The 13938-nt window shown below is 46.7% G+C and overlaps 2 protein-coding genes across 2 annotated transcripts; both read right to left on the reverse strand.

Moving 5' to 3' along the window:
• Positions 1 to 223: 223 nt before the first annotated feature.
• On the reverse strand, positions 224 to 9451 carry LOC109483694 (fibroleukin-like). Its single transcript, XM_019786732.1, has 3 exons — positions 9205 to 9451; positions 2059 to 2305; positions 224 to 1743 (listed from the first exon to the last, which is right to left on the reverse strand). Exons 1-3 carry the CDS (start codon positions 9412 to 9414, stop codon positions 731 to 733), a joined length of 1470 nt encoding a protein of 489 aa, XP_019642291.1. The 5' UTR covers positions 9415 to 9451; the 3' UTR covers positions 224 to 730.
• Positions 9452 to 10493: 1042 nt separating this feature from the next.
• On the reverse strand, positions 10494 to 12293 carry LOC109483693 (translation initiation factor IF-2-like). The gene is made up of 2 exons (XM_019786731.1): positions 11388 to 12293; positions 10494 to 11085 (listed from the first exon to the last, which is right to left on the reverse strand). The coding sequence occupies exons 1-2, from the start codon at positions 12023 to 12025 to the stop codon at positions 10959 to 10961; spliced, it is 765 nt and encodes a 254-aa protein (XP_019642290.1). The 5' UTR covers positions 12026 to 12293; the 3' UTR covers positions 10494 to 10958.
• Between the last annotated feature and the right edge of the window lie 1645 nt (positions 12294 to 13938).

A 13938-nucleotide genomic window follows, 5' to 3' on the forward strand; every position in this document is an offset into this window, starting at 1 on the left:
TAAGTAACGTTACATTATATTAAATATAAAGGTTTGAAAGTCTAAGAAGAATTTTGATAAAAACTCCCCGCATTTCCAGGCCCACTTCCAGACAAACTTGGGCACAGTTTCACTTTGTACATTTCAGTCTCTCAAATCAATAAAGCCATTCCTGACATTATCAATCACATGCATAGCACTTAGATATGATTATCAGTAACTGTAAGAAATACTGGGACTCAGTTAGTACTTGAAATGTTTACCTGTAACCCTGATTTACTCTGTTCTGAAGGAGTTCTGTTGCACCTAGATGTACTGCACCTTAACCCATCTTAGCTAATTGAATTATATATACACAATCAATATCTCAAAAATAGAGGAATCAGTCCCCATAACGTGGAATGTGACAAATCGTTTTCAATACACAGAATACTAGGCTGAGTTACTTTTTCAGGAGTGACGGTTTACACCTGAACTACAAATGTATGTAATACTATATTATTTCATGCTGGATTTCATGTTTATATTCCACATTACGTATTGTATTGCCAGCAGGACTAGTCTCTTGTAATAGCCGCCGGCATGCACTCGTGACTCGGTTCCCCTTTTTACACCTTTAGTGATTTAGTGTTTCCCACTGCCTTCAGATTCCTCACAGCCATGTTTCTTCAGTGAAGGTGTATATCACTTCTTCCTGAAAAAAACGGTGGCATTAAAAACCTTGTTGTGCTCAACAGCGCCTGTCCTACTGCTACTTTTCACCTGGTTTGTCAGCCTGCATGTATCTCTGGTAGTAGTACTGGGAGGAAGCATCAGCACTCGGAGCGCTCTCCCGGAGGCTTGCGGCGTCGTAACCTGTAGGGTATGGTGCTGGCGCAGGGTAGGGGTAGGGCTGCTGGGGTGATGGTGCAGGGTAGGGGTAGGGCTCTGGTACAGGGTTGTTGTATGATGTATATTGTTGAGGCACTCGCCCATTGTTGTTGTATGATGGGTATGGGTATGGATAAGGGTATGGTTGTGGGCCGGGGTTATTATGAGGGAAGCCCGGTGGACGGCGGTTATGCCCCTGAGTCGGCGAGTAGTAGTAGTGTGACGGACGCACCATCATCACGACCTTGCGGAACGAGTACAGGTAGTCACTGCGCCAGAAGTACCAGTAGATCCCGTTCTCTTCGCCTTCGTACGCGCCCAGGTGGTACAGGCCGTTGGGGTTGCTGAGGCCGCACTTGTTCCTGCCCGGCATGCCGCCCTTGTACCACCACCCTCCCCGGCTCTTCTTCCCGCAGTTGACGTCCTCGTCCCCGTCGTTGTCCCTGTCGAACGTGCTGAAGTTGGCGCCGTCGTGGTAGCTGAAGGAATCCGGCACGTTACTGCCGTAGGTGAAGCGGCCCGCGGTCATGCGGTAGTTCTCCGACTCGTTGGCGACCTTGAACCCGTCGTACTGGGCGATGTGCCAGTGGCCCTCGAAGGTTTCCACCTGGATGCGGAGCAGAGTGCTGCCGAACGACCGGGTCAGGGCGTGGATGTTGTCCAGACCCAGCCAAAACTCGCCCTCCAGGTCGCCGAACCCTTCCTTGTAGTCTTTCCACGGGCGGAAGAACTTGATGCTCCCGTTGATGCGGCGCTGGATGACGGTCCAGCCCCCGCCGTTGGTGTCCATGTCGCAGTAGACTGGGAAGCTGTTGTTGTGGAAGCGGGGGTATATCGTGTAAATGCCGCTGGTGTTGGTGCCGCTGAGCAGGATGTCCGTGCACGATATATGGCCTGCGAATGAAATAGAATATCTCACTTTTTCTTGGAATGTAGCTACAGTGTGTTCTTATCGATCCTCCCTTGGCAGCCCGCTGACACAATACGGTTGTCAGGTACACGCGCTCCATGCAAATTCCTAACTTTAGACTAGTTACATATGAATATTAATTGGTAAGATTTTGAGCTAGAGTACCTAGAGGAGACTAAAGACAGTGACTTAAAAGATGTCGCTTCGCTTGTTGAAAGGACCTGTGTCTGACCGGTGCACTTTGTAGGAAGCCTCGACAGCAATATTGAGAAAATAGTAAGGAGACTGGGATAACGCACCTACATACATAATCCCTGGGCATTTCTTCTGCTGCACGGGGAGGCAGGTCTCCTTGGGGACCACCACGGTCGGGCCGGCGTCCGTGTGCTGCCGCAGACTCATCTTCTCCTGCTCCTCCGCGATCCCCTCCAGTTTCCTCAGCACGTCCATCACCAGGCGCTTGACAGACTTGATCTCCGTCAGGTGCAGGCCGAGCTGTCTCCTCAGCATGTCGAACTCAAGGTAGTTCACCGGGGACGACGACTGCTGCAGAACAAAGCATGACGAAAAGAAAGTCATGAGGCGAAAAGAAAACTGCACTCACAGGAACCACGCATTACAGAAAAATGTAGCCTGGGTGCGAGACTGTTTTTAGGGTCTACATAGGCCAGTTCCTCCACTCGACCAACATGCCCCCAAGAAAATTATACCACAGCCCCCCTCAGTTAGGTACTGATTCACACGCTGGGAAACTCTGGACCTAGCCTGTTATGGGTATGGCATCCAGGCTAACAAAATTTGGGACATTTCTTCCACTGATTCCCAAGTGAAACACAAGGAGTTTAGTAGTCTGAAGTACAGTATGTTAGCTTTAGTACGCTCCCCAACATTTTGCCCAAAATCCACTTGTTTGGCACCTGGGTAGTGGATCTTGAGAGCGGACTATAGATTTAGAGTACATGTATCAGCAATTGAAATCAAAATAGTCACGTGTCACATAATTGTGTTTCATTGACTGTATCCATGTTGACTATCAATAATAGCAAGTCTGGTGGGTTCTTTTGTGTGCAGAGATTTGACACTTGAAGCTGTATTTGACTTCTGAAGCTCTCTCAGACACGGGGCCGCCGTCTTTACGTCACCATCCGAAATGACGACCTACATCTGCTTGGAGATTATCCATCGGCCAAACAATTTTAACAGAAAGACAACCAGCGGGGAGCACCGTAAAGCAGGAAACATGCAACCAACTTGTTTCTTTCGTGTGATTTCCAGGCAGCTGCAAATTGTTACGAACCAGATCTAGACAAAACAGAAAACTTGTGAAATTGTTTCCTGTTACTGTGTTAGAAGAGGAGGTTTTTGGGGTAGAGGACCGGTCAGCTGAATCGATCTTCAAGCAGATGTACGTATGTGTAGTCTGTGATAAAAATTTCCTTTGTTCATGTAATTGGTACTGCAGCTGAGAAGCTGGCCTATGAAGGTCCTGTAGACAGTCTGGCATCCAGGCTAACTCACACCTCACCGTGCCATCCAAAGTGAGGCGAGGACACCAGATAATCAGAGGCAGATGGACGTCACTTGTCAGTACATCTCCCACTGGGGACTCATTAAATCAGAATCAGTTAACTCTTAACAAGGACGGAATCATCAGAACTCACTCAGTCGTAACCGGAGTTAAGATGGCCCACACCTCATCTTAGTCTCAGTGCTTGCTTGTAATTGTGTGGCACTTAGTACGTCTTTTTAGTAGCATTGCAAATTCTTTGCTCTCAGAAATCTACAAGGCGAAGAGGAACAAGTGCACTGCCACATTGAAGACGTACTAAAGCCGCAAAGACGCGCGTGAATCATTTAATTACCTTCGCCAAGAAGGTTATGTTTTCAGAGGCGTTCGTGTATGTGTGTGTGTGTGTGTGTGTGTGTCTGTAAACAGGATAACTTGAGAAGGCTTAAATGGACTGACTTGATATTTGGTAGTTGGGTAGGTCTTGATGAGACCTCAAAATGATTAGATTTTGGGCCCCCTGGCGGCTTGTCATGGTACTGCAGCAGAACTTACGGTTTTGATATCTCATGATACAGACAAGCTAGGGTAACCAAATTTGGATTGTAGATAGCTCTTGTGCTGGGGATAAAACGATATGAGTTTGGGCCCCCTAGTTGCTTGCTCTAGAACTGCAGGGGGGTTTAAAGGACAAATGTTTAAAAGAGGATAACTCAAGAACCGATTGATGGATCATCGTGAATTTTGGTATGTCCGTAGCTTAAGTGATGCTTGACATAATGAGATTACAATTATGCAAATATGAATGTAATTTGCATAATTAATGAGGAAATTCTCTAAATCAGCTGCATTCCATTATTGGAAGTCCAAGCTTGTAACGTATGTTATTAAGAACGAGAGAAGCACAGGCAGATATCGATTATGCAAATGAAGACTTAATTTGCATAATTAATGAGAAAATGTTATAATTGCATGGTGGTAACTGCCTGGAATTTCATACTTGGGGTGTTTGAAAGTTAAGTGAAGGTGAGCATAATTAAACAAAACTTACTCAAATAAGGACCACATTTGCATAATTTATGAGGAAATGCTATGATGGCATTCTTTGTTAAGATAAGACTGTCTTTTGGTGTAGAATATGATCAACAGATATAATTCATGCAATTGAGGATCCTATTTGCATAATCAGGGGGATTAATATATAATTTCTTATTCATAAAGGCTAACTTCATTTGGCGAAGGTATGAGATCGTAGAACTCTAGTTGAGTCTGAGCTGAGCTGAATCCCACATCTTATTGGAGACGGCAGCCTGTGAACTACTAGTAGACTCGTACCTGGATTTTAGCATTTGGCTTTTCAGAAACAGGCCCAGACGTTCCGTGCCATCCTGACTGAGGATAAATGAGGTGTCAGACCTCATGCGTGAAACTGGACGCGTGCCAGTTAATACGACCCGGTATTCCGATACCCCGTAACCACACCACGTCGTTTGGTGACCTTTTGGCTCAGGCCATAACACTGCGGTATAAAAGGTGATGTCAGGGACGATACCCGGTGTGCTGCGTCGATGAAGTTGATTTAAATCCCTGCTCCTCTGGACCCTCTGTGCTAACAATGTCGTCGAGAGGTACTGTGGCAACTGCCAAGTGCTGTATATAGAGTGACAAGCGGTCCGCTGAAAGAGGAGGTTACAGCGTAACAGTCGCAGTGGTCACGGTTCGGTTGATTTACAGCGCGTGAGTTGGACCAGGTGAGGCGTCGGACATAAAAATGACCTGGCCGCTGCGGTCGTGACCTCTGGGCTACCAGGGAAAGGGTATATCTTAAATTTCGCACGTCACTAACCCTCGGGAGTTCTTGTGGAGATATATCATTACTTCAATACCTAATAATTGTGTCAAGTTTCATTTCTCTCGAATTCCCTATGTCAGGCTCCGTGAAGCGGCTGGAAACAGTCTCTCAGAAATTGGCCCAAAAAAGACAGACAACAATCCAAGGCAGTTGGTCCACGAAAGAGTACTGTACTATTTCGCTACTAACTCCCCTGGCATGTTATCTGTCTATGTGGCCAATTTCTCGTAGGTTCTTTCAGACCGTGTCCCGAAGCCTGGTAGAGGCTAACCGTAAATGCCCAATCCTAAAATTATGACCGAAGGCGCGGGATCTCCAGGAAGCCGCGGAATGGGGGCAGCGTGTCGCGGGGTAAGCTGGAACAAGTTTGCACCCGTCTGACATCAGTCATAGGCGACACGCAAGACGTGCAGATATTCAACTATAACGAAAACGACGCTGCAGTACAAGGGAAAGAAAACTCTCACAAGTAAGGTAGACATTCCTGAAAAATAGCTAGCGAGGTGTCATCTACTTTGACATGGTATTGTCAAGTTCAACAAGAGTGAAGATCAAGGCCGTTCCCGTCGGCTGTTGCCCTTCCAATCACCACCACAATTCATTTAAGCTACATGTGACATTGTCCCCTCACCCCATACTTTTGATTACGGGGCCTCGCGCCCTGACCACCGTGGAGGCCGCCACAATGTGACCACATCGTGAAAACATTCACGCCAGGAACCAAAGCATTGCAGCATATGTAATATTGCCTGGTATCCAGACATGTAAGGCTTAGGTAGGCAGGGACGGTTGGTAAACGGGTCCCATAATCAAAAACAGGCATGAAGTAATTGTGTGATTTTATTGGAGGCAAGATAACCGATAGTGAGCTGGTACTGCAACGCCGGTGGTAGTTAGTCTCTTCCAGGCTCCTTGGGCTGCTGAAGGATAGCAGAAATTGGCTGATTAAGCCAAGTAATATGCCAGAGGAGTTACACATTGGCAATCCATGTCCGACCAACCATCATTTGGCCATTGTTTCACCCAAGGAGCCTGGCAGAGACTAGGTGCGAGCTAGTGTCTAACGGTAGGGGTGTTCCCGGTAAGGCATGCATGTGGCTTCATCAATTACCAACAGGCCGAACTGATTTAAGCTGACACAGGCCAGACGAACCTGGGTTAAGTGTCCTCCCGACTTTCACGTTGAACCGATCACGCTCATGGATGCCACATGGTCGACACCAGATATTCCTCCTCTGAGAAATACAACTGGAGATCCTACAATGTCAACTTTTTTTTCAAAAATAACAAAAGTCCACAGCCATCTATCTGTTGATCCACATTTCGAATGCTTTAGTGATAAAGTGGCAGGTTTATGTGGTTTATCTAAATCCTGAGATTCAGCAGTGAATGTAAATTCCAAGACGCCGAATGAGAACTAAACGTTTATCTACAGAAATTCATTACCGGTCCGGTCACTGACCTTCTACGAGGAAGAGCTTTATTCAACATATTTGCCGCATTGGCCTAACTACGTACACGTCACAACGGAGCAAACACGCAATATGTACATTCAAGTTAGGTTGGGTGCAGAATTTTGTATGCAGATTCGCCTTCTTGCTTCTTAGCGAGAATCCAAAGCTAACTTGTCTAGATGTAGCCAATGCATACTTTATTTGTTACAATCACCAGTATTTGAATTAGTCTATTGTTACAATCACTGTTCTTGTTACAACTTGCAAATAAATTTGCTTCGTTGTTGATGGGAACTTAAGAACGAATAGGTTTTGTTCCGGTCCGTTGTACCGCTATCTGCGGAAAAAGCCTGTAGGTTTACCATGAATCCGAGAAGCTGGCCTCTGCTGGAATCAGCCTGGCGTCCAGGCTAGGTGCGGACGGCTTTCTTGCGTTATCAGCACGACCTTACTCACTAGTTTACTGGGTTACGGCCCTCCACCTTGACCTGATGTTTCCCGATTGGGTTATCTGGTCAGGTTAAGGGTACCTGCCATCGCAATGGCTCGCTCGGCCAGGATAGAGTACAAGATGTATGGGCCTGTGACAAGGTGCAGACTGGAGCTAGAGAACATGGGGAGGTTGTTGACATCTTGCCCGAGGGAACTTTGGGTCTCACGTAAGATCTTCTCCCTCCACTAAGCTTGTCTTTCTTCTCTCTAGTGGAATGCGTCTTTAGTGTAGAGAAAGGTGAGGAGATAAAGAACAAGGGCCACCTAGAAAGCTTGCTGAAACGCGTATACGCGTAAAACACTTGGCCACACTCTACAGCTGCTTGGAGATTATCCCTGTGTGTGTAATAAGCATGGGAGCAAATCGCTCCTATTGAACTTTTAATACTGCCGCGTCGTTCTGGGTGTATTTGGTCACTAGGTCTCTAAAGGTGAGGTGTTTTCTAACAACCACAGAGCATAACATATAGAGCATAATGTCCTTGTTATGTCTTTATGTTAGAAAGTGTTAGAAGTGTCTAAGAAAGAATATGCCACCAAAACTCTCGTTACATTTCCAGGACGGCGCACTGTCTATCTCTGATCTTTTCTCTCCTAGTCATGATTGAGTTTCTTCGAAACCTGAGACACGCATTTTCCGGGCTTTGTCTTAAAGGTTCAGATACGCATGACTACCTAGGGAGGAATTTGCACTCAAGGCCGTTTCAGTGTAGGACGTGCCGAATGTCTTGAGTAGCAGTGTGTCAGTTGAAGCTACTGCCGGATCTTGCCTTCCAGACTCCGCATACATTCACGTGCCGGGTCTCCGCCACGCGACCTCCTGGTATGTACGATATCGTTACTTCTGTTGCCAGATAGGCGGTATAGAAACGCAGGAGAAAAGTCTGTGACCAGGCCTTGGACTTTAACTACATACACGTGAAGGGGGGAAATTAGATGGGTTTGGGGCTGGGCATGACACGTCAGAGACACAAACAGGGCCGTTCTCAGTAGTAGGTAAAGTAAACTTTTAGGAAACCTAAAACACCTGTCTGAAAATCCACTTAGTAGAAATGAGACAGTAGACTCTACAATTAGAGCGTCCAGCTTTGACGACCAATTAGTGGCATGTCCAATCATCATAATACATATATAAACGGGGACAAATGGGACCGATTGGCACCGCCGGCTCTGGCTGAGGTGTTTACAAATCGCGCTGTGAAGGTAAAAAAATCAGACGTTGTGACTTTGCACGGCACATGGGGAGTTGGTACAAGTATGTCAACATTACAGAAACTCCAGGATAAGATGGAAGTTGGAATGAACAAGTTTTCAAACTTCGTTATCATCCTTTGAACTATCGTAGAGTTCTCATTATTGAGCCCTAAACAACGCCGGGACCTAGGTGTGGCGAGATGGCCCGCGTGTGCCTGTGAAGCTGGTATGTGGTACATGACCTGGCTGACCAATATTTAGACACAGAGAAATTAATCATCGGACAAAATGTAAAAGTTTCCTCTTAGCCGTCTTCGACGTTTCCGGTCGAAGTTTAAGTAAAAAACGATGTCTTGCCAGATTTCAGGAGATGGAAAGATGTTTATCCTTAGATTCTTGGCACGGAAGCGTCAGAAAGTATAACATTTCTGTAACGAATCTGAACCAGAGTGCCTGGGTTGTACCCCCAACCAGGGAGAGGTCTGCCGAGCCAAATACTGTGGTTATACCAGATGGCTTTTAGATACTTTTAAACGTTGTTTTCAGTCACAGATATTGTGCTTGTTAGGTTGATATAAACCTCATGAATTTGACCCATTGCATAATCCACGCACAAATATTTTTAGCACCTAATTCTTGTTTTTTGTAAACTGAGGATAAACGTCTTGATATGTGTGTCTTGTGACTTGTATACTGTATATTGTTCAATCACAAGGGTTAGCACTTTGTAACAGCCCAGTTGGGGTAGTCTTGGCTGTGTGTCTTCGAATTCGTACATCAAATCAAATCAAGCCGCAGTGATCAAACCAAGGACGACATAATATTGACATTTTTCCACAGACTTTTGGCTCAGCGACAGTTATGCGTAGGAACATTGGCACAGCAGTGGTGCAAACACATTCACGCACTGTTTCCAACTGACAGATTGCGCCAAGGCTTTACTTACCTGCGTAGAACTACCGATGAAGGCAGCCGTGAGAAGACCAAGATCACTCAGGCCACACTGACAATGACGGAGGTACCGCCTGCCCAGCATTTCACACTGCGTGTTGCGCGTTTCCTTCGCGGGTGTCCTCGCCGGCTCCTTCGACGGCTTCTTGGCTCCTCCATCTCCAAAGTAATATAAGAGCAGTAAAAGTATCACCGAAGGACGCATTGTAAAAAGGCGTTCCGGTCAGACCTGGCAGATGTCTGTGCGGACTGGCGGATGGGACGCGCTGGAACTCAGGAACGACAGACGACAGAGCGCCGTTCGTCTGCTGCAGGGGACAGATCATTGATGTCTGTGTGTTCGGGGGTGGATCTGCAATGTATGGGAAATCGATTTTTTTCCCTAGGCGACATACAAATCACAATTAGATACTTGAAGTGTGTGCTTAGTTAGTTTGGTTATTTTTCTGTCCATTTTTAGTGGGGGAAGGGGTGCAGAGAAATTTACACTGAGAGAACACGTGAGGCCTGGAGAGAAGTCGCAGGCACCTATATATGGACCTCCACCCCACCATGAAGCCAGCCCACCACCCCCATTGACTCCACCTGGTTTCGGAGCCAGGACATCTATTGTAAGGTTGTGGGCATGATTGAGGGATGGCCTTTTGTTTTCTTGTGAAACGTGGTTCATGATGTGTGATGTTCCCTTCATGTCTCGTATGTCCCCTTGTCGGATGCTCTCTCTTCTTACTACTCTCCACTCTCCAAGCAGAGGTTGGTTGGGAAGACTGTGACCTTTCTAATATTCCCCATTTTTCCCCATGTGTGACAGAAATAAGAATGGTCAAAATCTTCCCAAACAACCTCTGCTTGGAGAGTATCTTCTTACTGGCTCCTCTATACAGCTTGCTAGACACATCAGTTCACAGGTGCCAGAGTTGTTAGCAGGCTTCAGCCGCCTGGCAAGGTAGCGGCCCATGGGAGCGGAGTAAAGCCCACAAGGCCAGGCTGGCATCCAGGCCACAGTGTTCTCTCCAGAGTTTTTGTCAGTCACTGACAGTGACACTGACACGTGAGGGTCGGCGGAAACGTGGAGCTGATCAGATGTCGTTTGATGATAACCTACTGGGGATGTTGTAGTAGAGGCGAGGCCAGGTTCGTGGTGAGATTATCAGACCAGCAGGGGCGGTGTTACTGGTGTGGTTTTATTTGTATACTTTGCGAAGTTATCTGTTTATTATACACGGCGGCCTACTGATATTCAAAAGAAAATACACAAAAACGGTAGGTATTCATTGACCTCATTTTATTCAGCCTTACATTGCACTATACCTTAGTCCCATTCTTATATGATTTTCACATTTATGATTTTCCTACTTTTTTTCGACTGTTTACCGCTAAGGATACACGCATAAAGATATAACTGTATACTTCAATCCTTTGCAAAGAATGGAAAAGCATTGTACAAACGATGATACAAGAAATGGTATAGGGCACTGCCCGTGGCCTAGTACACCTTTTCATTAATAGAAGACACTTGAAATCATGATTTTGATAAATTTGGTAAAATGGCGTCAGACAAAATTATTTCAAAATATTCATTTTGGAGGTTTGCTTCCGTATTTATGCTGTCCAAATTTGTTGTTTCCCGGATTTCTGATGTTGTTTTGTAGTTGTACATGTCCTTCATGTCATTTGATTGTTTGTTTTCCTTGCTAGCTCTGGTTGTGTCTTGATTTTAGAAGGTAGTGTCTGAGATAAGTAAGTCTTTTATGGCTTTCCACCGGTGGCTTCATAGTAAGAAGGGGGCAGGGCAATACCGATGTGCGACGGTTGGTAGGCGTGGTCCGACGACTGATGACTGGTGGTCCCAGAGGCCGTGGTCGGGTGCCCGCCGCTAGGAGTGGCAAAGAACATAGAGATAATATAAATATTTGACATTAATGCCAGTACATTTCGGTAAAGTTGAAATTAGGTCTAAGTAAGTCTCCTCTAAGCAGATATTTACTGGGAAGATTATGATTACCTCCTTGATTTGTCCCGCTTCGTTTTCTGGTGTGCCGTGCTGCGAGAAAACGGGGCAAATCAGAACCGGTCACAATCTTCCCAACCAACTTCTGCTTGGAGAGATAACAGGCGACGTACAAAAGACGCCCTTCAAGATTCACGCTGGAACTTAGGAGATTAAAGTGGCGTTACCTTGCGGGATATTGTGGGTACTGTAGAGCCGCCATCACGGTGGGAGCGGCATGGCCTACCGGCGCGCCGGTCACCACGGTCTGTCCCGGCGCCTGGGGGGCTGTGGAGGAAGTCACCACCTGTACCGTGTGTCCGCCCTGCTGGTTGAAGGCGTCCCGGGCCTTTTTACAACAGAAGCACGCCAGGAGGAGGAGTACAATAGCCAGGCAGAGAAACGTGGGTCCGATCACCTTGAACGGCGGTAGTTTATCACCAGCACTGAACCCTATACTGGTAAAGACACAGCCCTGTATTAAGAAGACCGTGCCAGCGATCATGGGACACATGGCCATTGCCGCTGGGTTATTGCAATTGTTAGAACGATATCCAACATATTTGAACCCAGGGGAGCTGTAGTGCATGCGTCTGTTCGGACCACTCCGTCCTACGCCGCCGCCGTGAAGACCATGACCGAAGACGCCCCCGTGCGGATGGGTCGTGTGACCGCCGTCGCCGCCATAGCCGCTGCTGAAGCCACCGCCGTCCCCGCAACCACTGAAGCCTCCTCCTCCTCCCCCGTCACAACTACTGAATCCTCCCCCACCGTCACCGCCGCCGAACCCCCCGCCACAGTCACCACCCCCTCCGCCGTCACCCATGGATAGTTGAGTTGGATAGGGTATGCGTTAGTAGGTATGCGAAGCTTCTTCGTCGTGTCTTGTTGGAATTTGCACTTGGCTCACGTACTCCAGTAAAACACGGTCTCTAAGAAATACAGGTGTTCAGGTTAAGCAGTCTACAACTTCAAATGTTTATGGGGTGATGGACACTTGAGCAGGAATCAACTACAACATGTCCTGTTCAGGCAGGTCTTCAAACATGTTCTGTCGAATGAAAATCAGTCTGTGACGCAGCCTCTCGGTCAAGGTCGAGTTCACCTGAAATGCAGGGAGATCTCGAACTTAAATATTGTTCGTAGTATTTAATCGATTTCCCTGTTGACAACCCTTTGTCCAGTATTTACGTAGGAGGCAAGGAAGACCAAACTAAGACAACTGGTGACGATGACGGAAGTAAAATGACTAACAAAAAGGCGACGTTAGTAAGCCATCGTAACCTTCCTTTACCCGTGAAATATTTCATTCGCCAGGTTGTTAACAGGTTAGTTGACCCGTGCACGAATGCGACCTCCAATTGTTGTGGGTGTGGAAATTACTTAAAATAGTTCAACCGAAAGGTTATTGATGGCTGTATACTCAGTATACTTAAATAGCATTAAACAGGTTGAGAAATTCACGTACTTAGGTAGTGACATTTCATCAACTGAAAATGATGTGAGTGCTCGTATTGGAAAAGCCTGGGCGGCAACTGACAAGCTATCAGTGATCTGGAAATCCCCCCTGCCAAATAAGCTGAAACGTGAATTCTTCCAAGCGACTGCAGTTTCAGTATTGCTGTATGGGAGCAACACATGGACGCTCACAAGACGTCTGGAGAAAAAGTTAGACGGAACGTATACAAAGATGCTAAGGGTAGTTCTTAACACTTCATGGAAGGAACACCCCACAAAGGAGCAGTTATACGGGGACCTACGACCTCTATCTCAGGTCATCAGAGAAAGGAGACTCAGGTTTGCTGGACATGCATGGCGAAGTAAAGGGGAAATCATCAGTGATGTACTTCTATGGACACCAAAGCATGGACATGCAAGGGTAGGCAGACCCTGTAAAACATTTATACAACAACTCTGCGACGATACACACTGCGATGTAGCTGACCTCCCTCGAGCTATGGAGGACCGAGAGAAGTGGAGGGAGATGGTCATGGAAGTCCGAGACACTAACTCGACCAGATGATGATGATGATGATGTATACTCAGTATATAGAGAACAACCACAACAAAAGCAGAAACAACCTCACCCTTTCCCTATACATGCTGTGTATTAAAGTTATCACAATTTCCAAATGCAGGTAGACCTTTTTGAACACAATAAAACAGGAATAGATGGTTATCTATTATTCAAGGGCACCTTTTGTAGTCTCCGGCTCAGTGAATCACGCTATTTTAACAGCCCCCTCCCTGTCCCGGAAGGGGAAGACTCAGGTGTCTAACCCCTGTGGTGTTAAATGGGAAGAAAAGTCAAATGCTACAGATATGTCTCTGCAGATCTGTTCCCAGCCCACCAAGGCTAACCCTAGGGGGAGCGTGCGTACCCTGGGTTGACAGTGCAAAAGGCCTTGGCTTCATCCTCGACAAGAACTTAACCCTCCAAGAACAAGTCACTTCTATGGTCACAAAAGCCTCTCGCAGACTTCATTATCTGAGGCTACTCTCTAAACAAGGAACCAGTGTTGCAGACTTGGTCTTGGTATACCTGGCACTTGTGCGTCCTGTACTAGAGTATGGACATGTCCTACTTGTCGGATGTAGCAAGGAACAGGAGCGTGCGATGGAGCGGGTCCAACGGCGAGCCCTCCGCATCATCAGCCGAGCTGGCAGGCGTGACGTTCCCGAACTACCCACCCTGCAGTCGAGGCGCGAAAAAAAAAAAAAAAAAAAAAAAAAAAAAAA

The sequence above is a fragment of the Branchiostoma belcheri genome, unplaced genomic scaffold (genome assembly GCF_001625305.1).
Source record: "Branchiostoma belcheri isolate BF01 breed outbred unplaced genomic scaffold, Haploidv18h27 scaffold66, whole genome shotgun sequence".
Lineage (NCBI taxonomy): Eukaryota > Metazoa > Chordata > Leptocardii > Amphioxiformes > Branchiostomatidae > Branchiostoma > Branchiostoma belcheri.